The sequence below is a fragment of the Podarcis raffonei genome, chromosome 7 (assembly GCF_027172205.1).
Source record: "Podarcis raffonei isolate rPodRaf1 chromosome 7, rPodRaf1.pri, whole genome shotgun sequence".
Lineage (NCBI taxonomy): Eukaryota > Metazoa > Chordata > Lepidosauria > Squamata > Lacertidae > Podarcis > Podarcis raffonei.
Genome location: NC_070608.1, coordinates 28324389 through 28346301, shown reverse-complemented (window position 1 = coordinate 28346301; position 21913 = coordinate 28324389). Strand labels below are relative to the sequence as shown.

The 21913-nt window shown below is 38.9% G+C and overlaps 1 protein-coding gene across 3 annotated transcripts in view; it reads left to right on the top strand.

The window, feature by feature from the left end:
- Positions 1-21473, top strand: part of WWP1 (WW domain containing E3 ubiquitin protein ligase 1) — a 49531-nt gene extending 28058 nt beyond the window's left edge. For all 3 annotated transcript variants that reach the window (XM_053395730.1, XM_053395729.1, XM_053395731.1), the window contains 17 exons: positions 2013-2352; positions 3800-3895; positions 5629-5803; positions 7387-7441; positions 7521-7605; positions 7701-7829; positions 8173-8245; positions 8340-8411; positions 9400-9488; positions 12311-12470; positions 15081-15214; positions 15307-15447; positions 16342-16462; positions 17615-17719; positions 18491-18587; positions 18755-18827; positions 19848-21473. In XM_053395730.1, the coding sequence (XP_053251705.1) occupies positions 2013-2352; positions 3800-3895; positions 5629-5803; positions 7387-7441; positions 7521-7605; positions 7701-7829; positions 8173-8245; positions 8340-8411; positions 9400-9488; positions 12311-12470; positions 15081-15214; positions 15307-15447; positions 16342-16462; positions 17615-17719; positions 18491-18587; positions 18755-18827; positions 19848-19947 (2045 nt within the window). In that variant the 3' untranslated portion in view covers positions 19948-21473. The remainder of the gene's footprint in view (positions 1-2012; positions 2353-3799; positions 3896-5628; positions 5804-7386; positions 7442-7520; positions 7606-7700; positions 7830-8172; positions 8246-8339; positions 8412-9399; positions 9489-12310; positions 12471-15080; positions 15215-15306; positions 15448-16341; positions 16463-17614; positions 17720-18490; positions 18588-18754; positions 18828-19847) is intronic.
- Positions 21474-21913: the final 440 nt, after the last annotated feature.

Below are 21913 nucleotides of genomic sequence, written 5' to 3'. Positions count from 1 at the left end.
ATTCATTATTAGAAATAGTCATCTTTTGCAATGGATAATTAAACATCTTCTTTGGCAAAGCGATAGCAGTGAAAAGGATATTAATGCCAATGCTAAATTTCTTGGTTAAACCTTTACCTAGCAAGTGGTTTCTAAAAAAAGGCTCAATAACTTTGAGGGCAGGGGTCAGGAATTTTACTTTTTGAAATATGGGAACCCTAGTACAAGCTGAAAATAAAAAGGTCTTTCCAACTCAATTTTAAAAAATGTATGACCATGTTAATTGTACTATAAACTGGATTAAAAATCAGTAGTTACCAGTGATTTCATCTAAAGAAGTGCCTATTGGCTATTATTATTAGTATTAGTATTAGTATTACTTCAGTACTATGGGACACAGGTGGTGCTGTGGTTTAAACCGCTGTCAGATCATAAGGTCAGCAGTTCAAATCCTCGTGATGGGGTGAGCTCCCGTTGCTTTGTCCCAGCTCCTGCCAACCTAGCAGTTCAAAAGTGTAGCAGTGTGAGTAGATAGATATGTACTGCTGCTGTGGGAAGGTAAACAGCATTTCCGTGCGCCAGAGCGGTTTAGTCATGCTGGCCACATGACCCGGAAAGCTGTTCACAGACAAACGCCAGCTCCCTCAGCCTGAAAATGGAGATGAGTGCCACAGCCCATAGTCAAATTTGACTGGACTTAACTATCCAGGGGCCCTTTACCTTTACCTTTACCTACTACTGGAACTGCAATCTTGTGTATACTTAGGTGCAATTCCCTTGCCCCTCCCATTCTCATAATACTAGAACTTGGAACTATAAATGGAGTAGAATGTTGGAAGAAGCAGGACAAAGGAAAGTACTTATTCACACAGCACATAGTTAAACTGTAGAATTTGCTCTCATGAGAGGTAGTGAAGGCCAGCAGTTTGGATAGCTTTAAAAGAGGATTAAACAAATTCATGGTGGTTATGTTCTGCCTCTACTATTGAAGGCAATATGCCTCTGACTATCAGTTGCTGGGAACTGCAGGTGGGAAGCATACGGTTGTGCTCAGGTTCTGCTTGCACACTTCCCATGGGTATCTGGTTGGCTACTTGAGATCAGGATGCAGCAGGCTCTTCTTATTTTCGTATGTAAAGAATAGCAGTGGCTGCCAATTTGCTACCACACTACGTGCATATTGAAACTGATGCATAAAGCCATATACAGCATGGAACAAGAATACTCCCATCTCATCCCTTATACCACATTGACCACTATGCTTTGCAGGAGAGGGCATCCTGCATATACTATCTTGTCAGGCAGTCCATTTGGAACCTCCCATTATATATCAGACAGGTGTGGTCTATAGTGGGGGTTTTGTCACATGTTAAAGTCTTTTCTCTTTTAACAAGCCATTTAAGTGGAAACTTTTATCCCAGTTGAGGATATTGGAAATAGTTTTAGCATATGTAATTATTATTATTATTTTTTTATTGTATTGTGGAAATGCTTTGAGATACAGTTGTACCTTGGTTCTCAAACAGAATCTGTTCCGGAAGTCCGTTCGACTTTCGAAAACCAAGGTGCGGCTTCTGATGGGCTGTAGGAGCTTCCTGCACTCAATCGGAAGCCGCGGAAGTCACATCAAACGTTTGGCTTCCCAGAAAAGTTTGCAAACCAGAACACTCACTTCTGGGGTTGTGGCGTTTGGGAGCCAAAACGTTTGAGTCACAAGGCGTTCGAAAACCAAGGTACAACTGTAGTTAACAGGAAGCAATTCGTAAACGAACGAACTACGGTAAATAATAAACTTCTACTACTTGGTTTCGAGTGAAGTAAAAACACTGTTTGTGGAGCCTGTGGAGGAAAGAAGAATCAGACTAATACATTTATGGGTCTCATCTTTTTTACACCAGGCATCTAAATGTTGCCTTTTTATTTTTATAATATTTTTATTGTTTTATTATGACATCAATTTTCCTTTATCTTTTAAAATTCAGGATGTAACTTTATGTTGTCAATACAATATGTTCTTTTTTTCTGCATCCCAGTTAATTGTGAGTCAACTATGATGGAGACTGATAATCATTCTGCCTCTGAAACTCTTATGGATTCTGGTGAGGCATCTTCTACATCTGTAGACTGTACTCCAGCTACTGTAGAACCTTCTTTAGCAACAGAAGTTACTAGCAACTCTGAAAGCAACACATCTACAACTGCTCCTAGTGCATCTGCTGGGCTTGATGCTGTTGCTCCCACAGATACTGCATCTTCTAGTACAAGAAGTAATGTAACTACGGAAGCAGCGAAACCAAGAGACTCTTCAACTGTGTCTGGGGAAACTGTAAGGCAACAGCCTGGTAGCAACAGCATAGAACCTTTGCCCCCAGGGTATGTGGGTTTTCTTTTCATTAATAATATAATGATGCTTAGACCAGAAAAGTTATCCTTAGATATAGAAATGTTATTAATTCCCTTAGTTGTCTATTGGACAGGTTCAGGTAATAAAGAGTCTGGTGAACCCTTAAAGACTAACCAATTTATTATGGCATAAACTTTAACGGATTGATGTCCATTTCATCATATTACATCATGAACACTGAAGTCAGAGGAAAATGAAATTTAGAAAGTACAGATAGTGTATTAGATATGTAACCAAGAGCAGTAATTCACAAAACAATTGTTGATAATACAGACATCCTGGTATTCATAAGCCACTTGAAACATGTAGTGTTATTAAAATCCATCATCCCAGTTCAGTCCACAAGTGACTGCACTGATCCTCTTGATGTATTGTAAGTCAGTGGTTTTATGTTTTAAGTTCCTTTGTTCAAACCACTTTAAGGTTATTTACCAGGATGGTTAAAGAGTTGTCTCACTAGTTTTTAACTAGTTTTTAAGATTTATGCCCATTTATTGCTTTGCATAGGGTCTAGCATGTTTTTCCTTTGTAGAATGCAGAAGAGCATTGCTGACAAATGATGACACATATCAGGTTGGAAGATGAACAGGAGAATGAATGTTCTAGATAACATTATTCAGTCTTGAAATAATGTTGCAGAGCAGACATATGGACAGAGTTGGCATCTGAGTCTGATACATAGTGGTCCTCGTTTTCCTGTTTCTTATTGAATTGGATGTAGATTAAGTTAGTTTATCTTAATTCCCATTAAAATCAATGTGTCTTAAGTCATGTCTAACTTGACCTAAGTTAAGCCAATTTTTATCTGGATCTAACCTATTGTATATAAAAAGCATGACCAAAAGATGGTCAGTGCTTGCAGATGAGTAGAGCAGTGATTGGGAACTGATTTTCGCCAGTGGGTTGCATCCTTAAAACCCCTGCCACTTGTGGGCTGCCACTTGTGGGCTGACTTTGACAATTGTGCACAACCACCCACCTGCTAGCCACCTAAAGTCATAATGACACCAGGTGATTGACAGCTGTCAAAGCTCAAAGAGGCCACTAGCCTCCAGTCAGCTGACTAGTGGTTACAGCAACCTCCTTTGAAGGTGGACTGTTTGGCAGTGGAAAACACAGTGGCCTCCTGAAACTGATTCATGATTCATGGTTACAGCAAGCCCATTTGAAAGCCACTTGAACAAAGTAATTTGGATCCAGTCCTCCAAATTTACTTCAAAGGCCTTGATGCAGATGAAAAATCCTCTTTTTGGAGAAAATGGTTTGAATTGAAGCTGCTTCCTGAAAATGAAGAAAGTGAGCCCCCTTAACTGCATTGGAGCGTTCCTGAAAGGAAAGATTCATTAAGTGAATCTTTCAGAAAGTGACAACACTATTTTCTGTTAATGGTGTTTTACCTCTTTTGTATTTTTATAGATGGGAACAGAGAAAGGATCCTCATGGTAGAACCTATTACGTTGATCACAACACAAGAACAACAACCTGGGAAAGACCGCAGCCTTTGCCACCAGGGTAATAGATAAGTTGTATGTTGACTTGCTGTGTGTTATTTTACTTACTAAATACACAAATTGAAATATTTTTTTAGAGGATTGTGTTAGTTATGGAATTTTCTGTGCAATTCCTTAATAAAATAAATGCTTGTACAGTGGTACCTCTGGTTGCGAATGGGATCCGTTCCGGAGTCCCATTCGCAACATGAGCAGAACGCAACCCGCATCTGCGCATTCGCGGGTCGTGATTTGCCGCGTCTGCACATGCGTGTGACATCATTTTGTGCGTCTGCGCATGCGCGAGCGGCGAAATAGAAGTAACCCTTTCCGGTACTTCTGGGTCACCGCGGGACGCAACCTGAAAAAAGTATCTTGAAGCAAACGCAACACGAGGTATGACTGTATTTAATAATTTTCCTTAGAAGCAGAGATGCAAAAAAATGGCTCACGCATGTATCTTTATTTTTTAAAGACCCATAAATGTGGCTCCTAAGGTACATTAACTCAAAGACATCCACAGAAGACAAGTTCCCCTTTCTTGTTCTTTCTCCCTCGGTCATCTGTGCCCTCTGAAGGGTGAGGGACCCTCCTAAACAATTGGATGTGATGTAGGGCCTGCTGATACAGGGGTGGGGAAGTCACCCAAAATTACATGGAGGTCTACACAAGGAAGAGGTGACGGGAGTTGTTTGAACATTATTAATTTAATACTTTAGGATCCAAACTATAGTAAATGAATTTTTCTGTAGTTTTCTTTGCATGTTGGTACTGTAATACTACTGTCCTCTAAAAACTTTTGTATGCAAGTAACTGAATTTTGTCATCTGCTGGTAGTGATATCAGGAAGCTGGAGGAAAAGCTGAAATGGCAGGGCATACCTTGCTTTTTATCTATTTGTTCTGTTCATTCTTTTATAGAAAAGTTCAGATTGCTCTGAATTACGCCATATTGCCAGATCTCTGTATTCAAATTAGTTAGGTTTTTTTGGGATGACTTTCAGTGAGTCTCACCAGCAGCTTGCTCCTAAGTGGAGGAATGAGTAGCCTCTGTATCCAAAGCTTCAAATGGCTCTCATATAGAACCCATGTAACTATTGATATTATAGCTCTATCAGCGTGTTTCGTGCTTTACAAAAGGAGCATACAATCTACAATTTGCTAAGAAGGTTGGGATAAATAAGAAGAATATGCATTTCAATTACATGTTTTTACGCTTACAAATGGGTTGTCTGGCCTTAGTTTTCAAATGCTTTGATTACAAGATTGAGAACTGACTTTGCAGCAGATTTCTCACTTTAGAATTCTGTCATAGACCTTTATTTTGGGGTTTTTTTCTTTGCTTGTAAAGCAAATTTAGTTTGTGCTTATTTTGGATTCTAATTCCTTCCTTTCTTGAGAGAAGAAAATTGCATATTTTTCCTGCGTGCCTGTTTCAGAACTTGCACTGATACCAGAAGAAGCAAAATTCAGTTGTGTTGCTACTGCAGGAGACAGTACAACTAAGATTTAGCATGCACTATTCTGTCACTTAAACTGTTTCAAAAAATGACTTTGTGCCACCTAACACTGGCAGAAACTCTGAGGCAGGTATTTAAGTCTGTGTTTGCTTTCTGATCCCACACTTTATTTTATAATATTGTAATTAGAAAGAACATTTGAAAGGCTTAGATTTATAAGGCAAAATAACGAAGAAAATGTAGTAAATTATTTTTGCATTTTGACTGGAAAGAAAATAGCTTCCAATGTTTCTTAGGTGGGAAAGAAGGGTGGATGATCGTGGCAGAGTTTATTATGTGGACCATAATACAAGAACAACAACATGGCAACGACCTACGATGGAATCTGTCAGAAACTTTGAACAGTGGCAGTCCCAGCGAAATCAGCTGCAGGGAGCTATGCAACAGTTTAACCAACGATACCTCTATTCGGTAAATTTACAAAGTTATGAAACACTTTGAGTTCTTGTTTTTCTCTTTGTCTTCCATGTTTGATACATGTTATATATAGCTACATACTGAGACCATGTTATATATCATGGCTGGGTTCAGATGTATTACAAAGCTATGGTTTCTTGATTGGCTTGTTTGGACATTTGTCCATAGCTTCGTAAACCATCGAGTTCTGACTTACTATCTCCATTGTTTATAATTGTTATTCCAGATTCCCCTGGTTTAGGTATAATGAACAACTCTGGCTTAATGCTGGGGAACTCTGCACCAAAGCTGGTGTTCAAGGGGAAGGGTAAGATGAAGAAGCAGTGCACATTCATGATTCTTATAATAAACCATGCAGCTGTTGTCTTTCACTGAGTGGCCATGGACCAAAGTTTGTTTGGGGCTTGGCAAACCTGGATCTGAAACCACAGTTTGAAACCGATTTTGTAGCTGAAGTTTTCGGTAACGCTGGTTTGCTGTTATGTCTGAATTCAAAGGAGGAATTCCTAGGTGTAGGGTTTCCTAAAGACTTACAGTGCCTCCTTGTTAAGGCTTAGCTTTCAAGCTAGAGCTCTGTAACTTGTGTTCTTGTTTTTTCATTTGTGTCTTCAGAGGTAGCAAACTGGCTGGATCTAGTCATAAGTTAGTTTCACATACATTGTACTGAAATTAATGTGAAAAGTCAGCTTCATTTATTTGAACATGAACGAAGTGCAACTAAACTTAGTCTTGTCCCATTCCTTTTGCAAGTTGATTATGTTATGAATCTATCTGAAGAAGATGAATAACCAATAATAGAACTGTAGCCAGTGTGCCAACTTTTCACTGACGTTCACAGTGCAGAATCTCTGTGGTGATCACTGTGCTTTATGGACAATTCTGAACTGTTTTTATTTAAATCTGAATTTCACTAGACAACTCTGTTGCTTAGATTGTATTGATATTCCAAATTATTTAAACTAGGTGTCTGAGATGCATTTCTTCCCTATGTGCAGATAACCATGTGGGTTTAGAAGAGCAGAGGGTAATTGATCATACAATCTTGAGTATATATATTGTTCTATGGTGGGTACCCACAACAGTTTACAAAAAGTGGAAAAGCCAAGTGATCACCTTCTTGTACAAATGCAGTCCAGATTTAGTCTACTTGTGTTGACCTCGAACATGGGGAGTGTTCTACCTAGTTAGAAGCAAAGTTATCAACAGGCCAGCTGGAATAAAAAAGAGATGAATTACAGTAGACAAGGAGATGACGCCTTCTTTCTATATCACCTTCTCTGTGAAGAAAGCTTGCAAAGTGAATAGTGCTACCTATCACACAGCACATGTTCAGCCTGTCTGTTGTGGAGAAAGAAAGAAAGAAAGAAAGAAAGAAAGAAAGAAAGAAAGAAAGCCACCTGGAAATCTGAAGCTGGAAATGGTAGGATAGAAAGGATGTACAAAAAATTAAAATAAATCATTTAAATTTAGTTGTGAAGAGAAGCTTGTTAAATATAGAAATAGTGTTTTTTATAGACATTTTTAATTTTTTTTAAAAAAAATAGATTATTGTATGTTTTGTCTTATGTCTTCACTAGGCTTCAATGCTGACTGCAGAAAATGATCCACTTGGTCCTTTACCACCAGGCTGGGGTAAGAAATGTAAATAGCTTTGTGAAATAGACACCTATTTATAGTTAACTTTGCTTTAAATGGTACATTTCTATTACAGAAAGGAGAGTTGATTCAAATGATAGAGTGTATTTTGTAAATCACAACACAAAGACAACACAGTGGGAAGATCCACGGACTCAAGGGTATGTTCATGTGTGTTTTCTATTCATAGATTGAGGCTAAAGTAGGTGTAAAGTGATTGGGGTTTTAAAGAAATATATTACGTTTATATTTCCAGCTTACAAAATGAAGACCCCCTCCCTGAGGGCTGGGAAATCAGATACACCAGAGAAGGTGTAAGATACTTTGTTGATCATAATACACGAACAACTACCTTCAGTGATCCTCGTACTGGTAAATCCTCTGTGTAAGTGAGATGTTGATGGAGATTTAAAAATATTTGCATTCATAGTACATAGGAGTAATAGTTTTACTGCTTAGGTAGTAGGCAGTGGATATCGTATGAATTTTGGTGGTGGCTAATTGATTCAATATGTACATGGGTTGTTTGAGGTGTACATGAGTTACACCTTATGAGGTGTGACTTTTTAAGCATTAGATGATATTTTAAAACTGACCTTGAAGCATGAAGCATGTATGCTGCAACCTTTTCACTATATCTGAAGGTAATCTACAAAACTGCTGAGGAGTTGAAAGTGTTGTAAAATCTTAATTTTCTGCTTAGTAAATTTAGCTATATTTCCTTACAGAAATAAAGGACCACAAATTGCTTATGAACGCAGCTTTAGGTGGAAGCTAGCTCATTTCCGCTACTTGTGTCAGGTAATGCTGATCAAATGATAGTTTAAACTTCAATTTGCATTTTGTATTTTTTAAATTTGCATATTTTATTTCATGATTTACTGTCTGTTTGTAGTCAAATGCTCTTCCAAGCCACGTGAAGATCAATGTATCCAGACAAACATTGTTTGAAGATTCCTTCCAACAGGTAAGACAATGTTTACATTATCAAACCTGGTAACTAAAGTAAAAATAGCTAGATTCTTTCCTAACAAATCTTCACTTACCTAGTGTCTAGTAGGAAATAATTTGTGTAATTAGTCTGTATAGGACTGAGTCAACATGTGGGAGGGCTTTTCATTTCAAGGAAAGGATGTTCTGGGGCTACATAAACTGAGGGAAAATATTTGCCTGTCTGTCATGTGGAGGTGGGAGGAAGAATGATTTCCACATTGTCTAGGCAGTGTTATATTTTGAGAAAATGTGGAGCATTACTCAGTTACCTGAAAGGGATAAAAACAAACCCATCTTCATAACCAAGTGTGTGGAGCATTACCCGGTTACCTTGGTAATAAAGATGTTTCCTCCCACTTCACGAATGCAGTGCTGCCCCATTTTCCTTCAGAGATGATCCTATATAGCCATCATTGACTAATTCACCATTTCATGGACTGCATGATCCATAACTGGCTGGGACCATGTACAGTGGTACCTTGAGTTACAAACGCCTCAGGTTATAAACACTTCAAGTTACAAACTCCGCTAACCTGAAAGAGTTACCTTGAGTTGAGAACTTTGCCCCAGGATGAGAACGGAAATCGTGTGCCGGTGGTGCAGTGGCAGCAAGAGGCCCCATTAGCAAAAGCACGCCTCTAGTTAAGAACAGTTTCAGGTTAAGAACGGACCTCCGGAATGAATTAAGTTCGTAACTAGAGGTACCACTGTAGAGAAGAAAGTGACATCTGAAAAACTGTAGAGAGGGAACGAAGTATCTGCATATTAAAAGAGGCAGAAGAAAGATACTTGGGAGAGTTAAACACCGCTTAAATTTTTAATGGATAAATTAGTTTAATTCTATATAAAACCACACCAAATTGTATCAAAATTCATGTGTAATATATTCTACGAAGTTGTTTACTATTTTGCCTTGTATTGTTCAACATTACTTTCATTTGCATTCACCAATTTGTATGCAGATCATGGCTTTAAAACCCTATGACTTGCGAAGACGATTGTACGTTATATTCAGAGGAGAAGAAGGATTGGATTATGGTGGCTTAGCTAGGTAAATTATTAAGAATTTCTCTTGAATTTTTTCTTGTATGTATTTATTGACTAGAAACCTACCTTGCTCCATAACTTTATGGGGTATCTGGAGAAAAAAAGAGAGGTGGGTTATTGAAGTTGCCTGCATGATACAAAACTAAACTAGAGACTGTGCTGGTAAGTAAAGGTAAAGGAACCCCTGACCATTAGGTCCAGTCGTGACCAACTCTGGGTTGCGGCGCTCATCTCGCTTTATTGGCCAAGGGAGCCGGCGTACAGCTTCCGGGTCATGTGGCCAGCAGGACTTAGCCCTTTCTGGCGAACCAGAGCAGCGCACGGAAACACCGTTTACCTTCCCGCCGGAGCGGTACCTATTTATCTACTTGCACTTTGACGTGCTTTCAAACTAGGTTGGCAGGAGCAGGGACCGAGCAATGGGAGCTCACCCCGTTGCGGGGATTCGAACCGCCGACCTTCTGATTGGCAAGTCCTAGGCTCTGTGGTTTAACCCACAGCGCCACCCGCTTTAACAGTTTTCTTATGAGAATATGCTTGCTTATCGAGGTTTTAAGTGTGGTCTGGAAAAAAATCATAGGGGGAAGTGGAGAGGCTTGACATTTAAAATGTAATGAACATGCTGGGAGCAAACGATTGGGGAAATTGAGATGGTTCAGCATTCCTTTTTCTGGTACCAAAACAACTTTGAGCTTTCCCCAAGCAAGTCTCTCCTCTCATAATCTTTGGCAGCAAAGGGGCTTTCTAGGTTTAGGATGAGAGGAAATACAATGAGTTCAAGTCTCCTTTTTGAAATCTTCTCAGTGGCAAATATTTTCTTGAAGCTCAGTCCTCAGCAGTGAAGGAAAACTGCATGCATACTAGGTTTATTCAGAGCAGTTTTATGGAATAGCAAGGGGCTTTTCCTCTGCAAAGGTAGGAGGCATATACCATGGGAAAAGACTCTTAACTGGGCAATTGGGCAGCTTCCGAGACTTTCAGCATCTCTCTCTCTCTCTCTCTCTCTCTCTCTATATATATATATATATATGTTGGAGCTTGCAAGTACCGTATTTTTCGCCCTATAGGATGCACTTTTTCCCCTCCAAAAATGAAGGGGAAATCTGTGTGCGTCCTATGGGGCGAATACAGGATTTCATGAAGCTTGGAGAGCGAGAGGGGTCGGTGCGCACCGACCCCTCTCGCTCTCCAGGCTTCAGGAAGCTATCAGCAAGCCTGGGGAGCCCGCGGGAGTTCCCTCAGGGCTCCCCACGCTGCGGATAGCAGCCTGCAGCCCGGCGCGCGGGGCGCCCTGAAGCAGAGCACCCCGTGCACTGGGCAGACATCCGCAACGTGGGGAGCCCTGCGGGAGTTTCCTCAGGGCTCCCCGCGCTGCGGATAGCAGCCTGCCGCAGCCTGAAGCAGCGCACCCCGCGCTTCGGGCAGACATCGGCCAGCCCCACAAGCTCGGGGGACAGCGGGGAGGCGCAGTGCCGCCATCCCGCTGTTCCCCGACCTGGTTTTGGGGGGGAAATAAGGGAAAAATTTTTTTCCTTTATTTCCCCCCCAAAAAACTAGGTGCGTCCTATGGGACGAAAAATACGGTAGATTGTATCTGTGCACTATACCCTAAATTGTGATTAATCTTAACTTTGGTAAATAAGATTCATAAATTATGGCTTGAAATTGGATTGTTTTAGTTAACTGTGACTGCCATTAGTCTGAAGCAGCATCAGTCACTTCCATGCTTCTCCCAGCTGTGCTGACAGGAAGAGTGTGAGAGTCCAAGGCTCCTTTGGGCCCATTCCCATGACAATAAGCCATGTTTTATTGTTGTGTCCAAATGAGGTCTGTGCATTTTCTGTGTGCAAAGGGGAATCTCTGCTGTGAGCATGCAGCACACTCTTGAAGTGGGGAAATTGATTTTAATTGAATGCATGAGATAGAAGAGAGGGACGCGGGTGGCGCTGTGGGTTAAACCACAGAGCCTAGGACTTGCTGATCAGAAGGTCGACGGTTCGAATCCCCGTGACTGGGTGAGCTCCCATTGCTCGGTCCCTGCTCCTGCCAACCTAGCAGTTCGAAAGCATGTCAAAGTGCAAGTAGATAAATAGGTACCGCTCCGGCGGGAAGGTAAACGGCGTTTCCATGCGCTGCTCTAGTTTCACCAGAAGCGGCTTAGTCATGCTGGCCACATGACCTGGAAGCTGTACGCCGGCTCCCTCGGCCAATAAAGCGAGATGAGTGCTGCAACCCCAGAGTCGGTCACAACTGGACCTAATGGTCAGGGGTCCCTTTACCTTTACCTATGAGACAAAAAGTTGTTGAACTCAGAAATATATAAAGAATCAGAATTCGGAAATTCTGACAACAGCCAATGGATGATAACTCCAGATTATAAAGACTTCCTAGAAAAAAGGATAAAAACTGTTATTGGGTGATTTACCATTTTCTATATGTTAGTAACTTGGGGGATCAGATTAAGGTTGCAAATATTGAAATGTTGGGCCACATTTCAGGGCTTTTCGCTTGTGTGTATTATATAATACTGCCAAATCAAATATTCATGTAATACTAGACAGTTGAATGCCAGGTTGGGAAAGAAACGTAAGAAGTACTTTGAAAGCTTTTCCTGCAGGCTTTCACCCAGCAATGGGAAACCACTTTTTTCAGTTTAAAGCCATATTGTCTGTTCAGCTGGGTGATTGCCTGCAGTAAATTGTTTCAAAGCATTCTTCATTACCTTTGACATAAGGCTGTATCTTATATATTTAATGTCAATTTTTATGAATGCTTGGAGACACCAGTGTTAGATTTTTGTGTTTTATTTATTGTAAATTTTTGTAGAGAATGGTTCTTCTTGCTTTCCCATGAAGTGCTGAACCCTATGTACTGTCTATTTGAATATGCTGGAAAAAGCAACTACTGCCTACAGATAAATCCAGCATCAACAATAAATCCAGATCATCTTTCATATTTCTGTTTCATTGGACGGTTTATTGCCATGGTGAGTTTGATCATTTTTTGTTTCAAGCTGTATGTTTTTCTTTCTGGAGTGTTTCGTATTTGAGTACACATGGCTGTCTGTCATACTTGGATTTCATTCACCAGCAATTCAATCAAGTATTTCTCTGAATGGTTATAACAAGCATGTGAAGAAGAGATTGGTACATTTTCTATCATTGTCCTAGACTCTAGGACCCAGAGGTTGAGTTCATTTGTTTTTTAAAATATGTTTTGCTTATTTCAAAAAAGGTATATACCTCTTGATTGTAAAAAAATCTCAGTGGTTTACAAAAATAAAAAAATTAAAATACTACCACTAAAAATGATTAACAACAGTTTAAAACGTTCAGAAAATTAAAATCCGCAATAAACTAAAAGCATAATTAAAACACCCATGAACATTCTAGGTATCAGGATAGACTTTTCTAACAAAAATGTTTTTAGCGCCGAAAAAAAGCACAGTGAAGGTGCCTGCCTGATATCAACAGGCAGGGAGCTACAAAGTGTTGGTGCTGCCACACTAAAATATTGATTTCTTACAAATGTGGAATGGGTATTACGTGGCATGTGTAACAGTAGTTCCGCAGGTTGAAGCAGTCAAGTAAGCGTTTATGGCGTAAGGAGATCTCACAGCAAACTGGTTCCAGACCTTTGGAACAAAGGCTTTTTAGAGAAGTTAAAGAACCACATACACTGCTCTGGGCATGATTCATTATAATTTAATATTGATAAAGACCCAGCATTATACTAGATGCAGTGGTGCATTTGAATTTAAGAGGTACTCGCCAAAGTGAGTGAAGGGATAATGGAATGACAAAGGAGATTCAATGAAAGTGAAAAGCAGTGCATATTGTATTTTTTTTTGCAGAAGAGACCAAATATATTTACTGAGGCTTCTAAATTAAATTCTAAATTAATTGTAATTACCTAGCAATGAAATATTGGGGTCAGAACTGAAAATTTGCTGAAAATATCAGCCCAGTATGCCACATCAGCAAAACAGGAATTCATAGTGCATTCCTATTCCTGTCTCCTCAGATAAGTATATGTAGGATTGCAGCTTCAGTATAAGGAGGTTCAGTCATACCTTGGTTGACTAACGCCTTGTGATTCAAACGTTTTGGCTCCCGAACACCGCAAACCTGGAAGTGGGTGTTCCAGTTTGCGAACGTTCTTTGGAACCCAAACGCCCGGTGCGGCTTCCGATTGGCTGCAGGAGCTTCCTGCAGCCAATTGGAAGCTGCGCCTTGGTTTCTGAACGTTTTGGAAGTCGAGGTACCACTGTATAAGGGAAAGGCTGAAAATAAAAGAGTAAGTATGTTGCAGTTATGCAGCTCTGTAGTGCCCCCATATTAATAAAACCACTCTGAGTGCCTGATGTCAGAGTCACTCACAATTAACATGTGTTTAACTTAAGCAATCTCAAATTTATGCATTTGGAAGACTGGCCAGTTGAAATCACACAAATTAAATGCATGGAAGGCGGTGAGCTTAAAAGCTCTTTTTGTGCAGGGTTTTCCTGGCATGGAAATAACTTTTAAACTCTCCGCCTTGCTTACCAGGCTCTGGGAGGCTCTCATGAGATCTCAGATGGGTCCAGTAGAGCCTAGTAAGCAAGTCTGAAAGCTTAAAAGCTCTCTGTCGCCTTGTTGCAAGAAGTTGTTTTGACTATTTCAGCTTTACTTGCTATCCCCAGAACGTAACTCCCACATAAGATGCAAGTGATCTGTACAGAAAATGGAAATAAAGGAACCAGAGGGATTGAACAAGTTCCTTAAATGCTTAAGGAATTGGACATTTAGCTTAGGAACATGGGGCAAATCCCATAGAGTAGGGGCGAATAACCTGTGTTTAGCATCTATTGTCTTTGGCCATGTGAGGGCTTATGGGAATTATGAGTCCAACAATATCAAGAAGGCCAGAGTTTCCCTACTCCTACTACATTTTTACATACTTAGGAGTAATATGCAAATTTAAAAAAGCAAATTCATAATTGCACTATGGAAATGAGAAATCACACAATACTGTATAGAAAATGTGTTTTGTAGCATTCCTTTGTTCTAATCTACTTGAAAGATTTGACTAGGAAACAATCTTTGATAATTTCTCTGGAGCTTCTTGGGACAATCTGAAAGCCCCGTGGTGGCAACATGTTGAATTTGCATTATGTAATCTTTCTCTCTGCATTTGGCAGCTAATCACATTTATGTTCCTATGCACATTCTTATAACAGAACTCTTTCATTTTAAAAGTTATCACCGTATTTATTTTTCATCTCATTCATTCTCTTCAGGTTAGACACCTCAATGTACTGTATATCCTTAATTGGCCAAACATTTTACTGTACTGAGCAGTAGACTCATCTAAATAATTCATGTAATGAGCATCTGGCTGCAAGACTTTGATGTGCTCTGCTAGTTTAGTCTGCATTTGAAGGGATATTACTCTGATAATGAGAATCATGTTATCTTCTGGTTTATTGATTTAGAGTGTTTATTTCATTGGTATTAGTTTCCCCTAAGATTACTATTTTCTATAAACAGTCACCACTTTTCAGAGTGATGCACCTGAAGCTGAAATACTGAATTGTTGTTACTTAAATCCTTAACAGGCATTGTTTCATGGCAAATTCATTGATACTGGGTTTTCCCTGCCATTCTACAAGCGCATGTTAAATAAGAAACTCACAATAAAGGATTTGGAATCTATTGATACTGAATTTTATAATTCCTTAATTTGGATAAGGTTTGTAAATCTTTTCAGAAGTTCACTATTTTTTCTGTCATATTAGTAAAGTGATTATATTTCATTTATCTTTGGTTAATTTTCCTCTTTAGGGACAACAACATTGAAGAGTGCAACTTAGAAATGTACTTCTGTGTTGACATGGAGCTTCTAGGAAAAGTTACCTCGCATGAGCTGAAATTAGGAGGCTCAAACTTACTTGTAACTGAAGAGAACAAAGAAGAATACATTGGGTATGGTGCGCATTTATATATATATATATATGTATATTAAAAGACTGTCAAACATTTTTCTTGTAACTTTTTCATCACTATCAATGCAGAAATTCACATTCTGTTAGCAGCGGGAAGCTCTTCCCTCCGCAACCTTCTGGGCACGGGGGTGGGAGGGACCTCTGCAAGGTTGGAATACTCTGTCAAGCAGAATGGGATGAGGTGTGGGGCCCAGGAGAAATTGCCCAAAGTTTGACAGCAATATATCTGAGCAGAGCAAGTATTGCTGTTTAATAGGTGTGTGGAAGATGGAACATCAGCTAGTGCTAGTCGTTAATTAGTATTAGTACTTTCCTGATTTTCAAAGTGAAAGAAATGTGGGTAGGTAAACAAATACATGCTACTATAATAGTACACTAAAGATTTCAGCAGTTTTTCATAACTTTGTGCCAAGAATATACATACATATGTGTGTGCATAAACACATACCTGCATGTATACATAAATAAATGTGTTTCATTTCTCTCTCTCTCTCTCTCTCTCTCTCTCTCTCTCTCTCTCTCTCTGTGTGTGTGTGTGTAGAGAGAGAGAGGGGGGGGAGGGGAGATCTTGTATTAGATCTCAAAGGCTTGCTTTTGAGATGGCTTAATGTGCATTTTCTCACAGAGCTTTCATAGTGAGAGTCCAGCCCATAAACTTCCAATAATACATACAAAAAAATTGGATAGACGTCCATCTAGGAGTAAAGTATTGGTAAGAGGATATATGAGACTGTTCTAGTTACAATGTGAAAATAAATAAATCTGGAGTTTCTGGAGCTTATACAAATGTGGAATTAGTGTAGCAGAGTATAATGTTTGCAGCTTGTTTTTAAATAAAGGATTCCCCTTTTAGAACTCTAAACTTCTGTTTCAGCCTAATGGCAGAGTGGCGGTTTTCACGAGGAGTACAAGAACAAACCAAAGCTTTCCTTGATGGGTTTAATGAAGTTGTTCCCCTTCAGTGGCTGCAGTATTTTGACGAAAAAGAGTTGGAGGTAATTTTGATTCAAATTTATTTATTTATTAACAAGAAATTTGTGGTGCAGTGGTTTAACTGGGCAAGAATCTTTGATACTAATAAGAGGAAAAATAGTACAAGCAAATGTTTATGTCCGTGTTTGACTAAGGCACAAATAAATAGGCAGGCCTCAAAGTGCTGTGAACATTAGAAAACTTTTAGCTTTCATATTCAGTATGTTCACATAATTAAAGAAGAAACATAATTAAAACAAAACAATTAAAAATAATCTCAGATGAGGAAAACATAGAGAAATATATAGATTTAATTACAGGTATGTCACGTATTAGGGACGCAGGTGGCACTGTGATCTAAACCACAGAGCCTAGGGCTTGCCGATCAAAAGGTCGGTGGTTCGAATCCCCTCGACAGGGTGAGCTCCCGGTGCTCGGTCCCTGCTCCTGCCAACCTAGCAGTTCGAAAGTACGTCAAAGTGCAAGTAGATAAATAGGTACCGCTCCGGCGGAAAGGAAAACGTCGTTTCTGTGTGCTGCTCTGGTTCGCCAGAAGCGGCTTAGTCATGCTGGCCACATGACCCGGAAGCTGTACACCGGCTCCATCGGCCAGTTAAGCGAGATGAGCGCCACAACCCCAGAGTCGTCCGCAACTGGACCCAATGGTCAGGGGTACCTTTAGCTTTACCTTTATATCAGGTATTGCTCTTTGAAATGTACATATGGTTGTACATTCTCTTGCATTTTGTGACACCAGTACATCTCAAAGCTGCTCCACTTTTCAGTAAGCAAGTTATACAGTTTCTGCCTTCCTTCACTCATATAACGTCCCTTATTGACCATATGGGCTGTCTCCCTGATTCTTGCTATGGAATCTTCTAATGTGGGAGTAGCAAACACACACACACACACACACACAGAGAGAGAGGGCATATTGCTGTGCAGCTAGCTCTTAACCAGTTCCTTAACAACTAATAAGACCAATTCTTTTAATGTATCCTTAAAAATATGATGACTGTATTTGTTAGTGAATCATATTTTGTTGAAAGCCTCATCTCACTTTTTCAGAATCTTTATTTGGGGCAAGACAAGAAAATATCAAGCATGTCAGTATCTGCTGTTCTGCTTCAGGATCTTAAGCTGCTACAGTGCTAAATCATGTGGTCTTTTTACAGGTCATGCTTTGTGGCATGCAAGAAGTTGATTTGGCAGACTGGCAAAGGAACACTGTTTATCGTCATTATACAAGAAACAGCAAGCAAATAATGTGGTTCTGGCAGGTATAATATATTCTTGTTGAAAAAGTCAGCAGATGTGAAATTATTACACATTGGTACGGTTTTTATTTTAGAAATAAAGCCAAAGTTTCTTCCTGGGCTTGTGTGTAACTCCCTCCTGGAAATTAGTACAGTGGTACCTTGGTTTGCAACTGCTTTGGATTGCAACCATTTTGGATTAAAACCACGTCAAACCCGGAAGTGTGTGTCCCTTTTTTTGGATTACAACCCATTTTTGGGGGGAGGCCCCATTGGTGAAAGCGTGCCTTGGGTTACAACCTGTTTTGGTTTACAACTGGACCTCCGGAACGGATTATGGTTGTAAACCAAGGTACCACTATATATGGCCTTAGCATTACAACCTGGCTTAATTAGTTTTTAGCATTTTCTGGATCTAGGCAGTAGAAGTGTCTGGCACGCAGTTTTAACTCCCCAAGCCTTGATTATATTCTAACACTTATTGGATCCATGAATTTAGAGAGGTCTAGCACCCCTGAGCTCATAACACTAATTATATAAACACATAGTTGATGTATTCTTATTTGCTTTGGGGTGTTTCATGGGAAGCAGTTCAGAAATGAAATGAAATTAGGAAACCAGTTTTAAAATGTAATGCAAAGCTCTAAAACTATAGGAGTTTGCTTGGTTTAGGAAAGTTGGGATCAAAGTGAAATGTAATTTTTAATAGGAATTACTTCTGATAGACAAGCACAAAGTTAGCTCTTAACCAACTGACATTTCAAAGTAATAAAATAAACTTTAAATTTCTGTTAGTTTATAAAAGAAGCTGACAATGAAGTTCGCATGCGACTGATGCAGTTTGTCACTGGTACTTGCCGATTACCACTGGGCGGATTTGCTGAGCTCATGGGTAAGAAAACGTAATATACTGCAAAGTGTGTGTAATACACAGTAACATTCCCTGGTCCTTTTAACCTGCATTTTCTCCCAATTATTGAAATATGGTATCATTAATATCTACCCTGCTGTTAACAAAAATATCATTTTAACCTTTAATTTTATTTTTTTATTACTCAGGAAGTAACGGTCCTCAGAAATTCTGCATTGAAAAAGTTGGCAAGGAAACCTGGCTACCAAGAAGTCACACATGGTGAGTTGTTGTAACAGAGAGTTCCTTGTTATCTTACATTTTGTTCTATAATATGGTTCTTTAACGTCAGCCATTCTTTGCAAGGGTTTCTTACCTTTTGGGGCTCAGGGACACATTGGGAATTTTCAAAGTGCTGTGGGCACCATCTCTTGCTTCTTTCCCCTATTCTACAGATCACACTCCCTACCCCAACAGATAGCAGTAAGCGAGTGTGCACACACACATTCTCTACTTTTCCATAGGGTCTCAGTGAAAATTGGACCCAGTAGAGTTAAAAAGAGTTGTCTTTCATTTGCATGATTTTCACATGCAAAAAACCTACCATCAGATTGAAATTTACATTGAGTAGATTGCATAATAAAAATCACAGATTTATTATTATTAATTAGATATTTTTTTCTGACCAAACTGCGGGAGGTAGTGGAGGACAGAGGTGCCTGGCGTGCTCTGGTCCATGGGGTCACGAAGAGTCGGACACGACTAAACGACTAAACAACAACAACAACAACAACAACAACAACAACAACAACAAAATTAGATTTTTATACAGCCCTTTATCAAAAGTTCTCATGGCAGTTCACAAGATAAAAGCACAAATAAATAAATAGATCCAATGGTTATCAGCACCAACGCACAGATAACAAAGATAATAACAAAACCGCCAACATATGACAACAAATATGTAAATATTTGAGGATATTTGTATCCTCTCTTATGTTTCCCTTTTTGGCCAAGGACAGTCAACCAGATGTTTCCATCTTTTGTTCATTTTTTACACTGCAGAACTCAAGGGCAATATCAGCCTATGGACAATCAATCTGAATCTGTAAACTGACTATGTATTTTAATCTAAGTAGACATATCAAACATGGTCTGCAAACTGGCTATTTATTTTCAGCTTAACATGGGTATTTATGAAAAAATTACTTGCTTGTAATCAAACAGCTGTGATTGATATGGTCCTGTGAAAGATGTTTTAAATGGGATGTAGCGTCTGATTCCCCCCCTCTTCTCTCCTAGTTTTAATCGTTTGGATTTACCGCCTTATAAAAGCTATGAACAGCTAAAAGAGAAGCTGCTTTTTGCAATTGAAGAGACAGAAGGATTTGGACAAGAATAAAAAACAAGTTCAAGGCAAAGTGAAGTTTTGTTGTAGCAGGCTGGAGCAACAAAATTGCACAGTTAGTGGTATATAAGCTGTTTCTTCTGTACAGTGATTTTTCTGGAACTCTAAAAAATGTTCTCCGTTCTTCCACAAAGATATGCAAAACAGTTTTACCTTCTCTACTTTATTTATTTTCCCCTCAAAGACTGGCCAGAATAAAATTGAACATGAAAGACTTTATTTAAAAAAATGTGTATATAAATACACACTAATGAGCTCTAGTTTTATAGAGCTGTAAACTTATTAAACATCACAGCCATTCAGAAGAGTCAGGAGTATCTTTCTTGGTTTTGTTCAGAAAATGTGCAGACTGCTCTGTATTCTTCTCACTTATGCAACATCTCTAAGGGTTATTTCTATTGCATGGCTGTTTTAAAGGTGTTAAAAGGCTTAGGCCAAACACATCCTTGCTATGTAGAAAAATGCTGCTGGCTTTTTGAAATGATAGAATGTGATATTCTGTCAGCTGAATTAAAAAATAATAATTGTAATAGCTGATAACCCAACTTCTGTGTAGCCGAGGTCATAAAGCCTTTATTACTTGCACAAGAGTAATGTACAATAAGATGAATGTGATTGTTAAGACATTGGTGCCACTGTTCTGACTTTTACTGTAGGAGCTGAACAGACTATTATAACTCATTGAGCAGCATTGAAAATTGTTTACATATTACCTTGGGTTATTTCCAAGAGAACAGTAGGTAATCTTCAAGGAAAAAATAAAAAGATTCCTACACATTCTGTCCCAGTCTGGTATCTTACAGGCTTTTAAAAAAAGATATTAGTGATATGTTTCAATTTCATTTGATAAACTAATTAATGTAGGAGGATATGAAAAAGTAATGTGAATTGTTCTCATTTTTTTTAAATCTGGATCTAGAAAATCCAAATGGAAGTAGTTACATATGCTTTGCACAACTGAACTAATTTTCTATTAGTCTTCAATACTCTCATCCCTTCAAGAAAAAAAAATCCAGATGTTCCTAATTAAGCAACTCTAAATTTTGTTTTTATATAGGCCAAGGCTTATTTGTCATAAGTGCACAATGTATATAAAAAATTAAATTGTGTTTGCAGTATTGAGGGGCATTTGCTAAACTGCAAATATGTGTAATAAATTCTACAACTTACTGATGTGAATTATTAAATGCTACTTTTAGCAAATTGTGCTTCCTTATTAGAGTAACATTTTAAATTGCCATGTGTATCATGCTTTCAATATTCATTGTAAATTCCATTAAATTTAACTTATAGAGTTTTGTACACACATGAAACAGATTTCCTAGAATTAACATTTCTGTAACATATCAAACTGCAAAAAAACTGTAAATGCAGTACGACTCTGCTATATTTGCTCTCATTTTCTCAATATAGCAGTTTAATTCTGCCAAAATCTTATTTTTCTACATATTGTTACACTTTATTATTCATGGATATTAACCTGTGAATGCTTGATAAAAGCACTGCATTGATTAACAGACCTCCTGTCTATCTTGTGTTAGTTACCCTACACACACATATGTATTACACCAAAATATCATCTTGATTTTTCTACTCTGATTGGAACCTTAGTCTCTTAGGTTGCCCTACCACCATTCACATGAGCAACTTAAAAAAAAAAAAGTTCCTAAGATAATGCAGAAAACTAATGAAGTTTGACTTCTCCAATGGGCATCCTCCCCCCCCCCCAAGTGGGAACTGTTCCTATTGCTAGAGGGAGGGGGAGGCCTTGCCTAAGGCTACCTAGTAGAGATAAAATCCTCTCTCCCTGCTGCTTAATCTTAGGATTCAGTGCTTACACTTCTTAAACTGCTGGTCCGTTTTAATTTGGCTTATTTGAAGAAACACATTCACACAGGCCCAGCTACAGCCCATATAAGGATGGGGCATAGCATTAGACGTTTGCCTGTTTCAGAAAAAA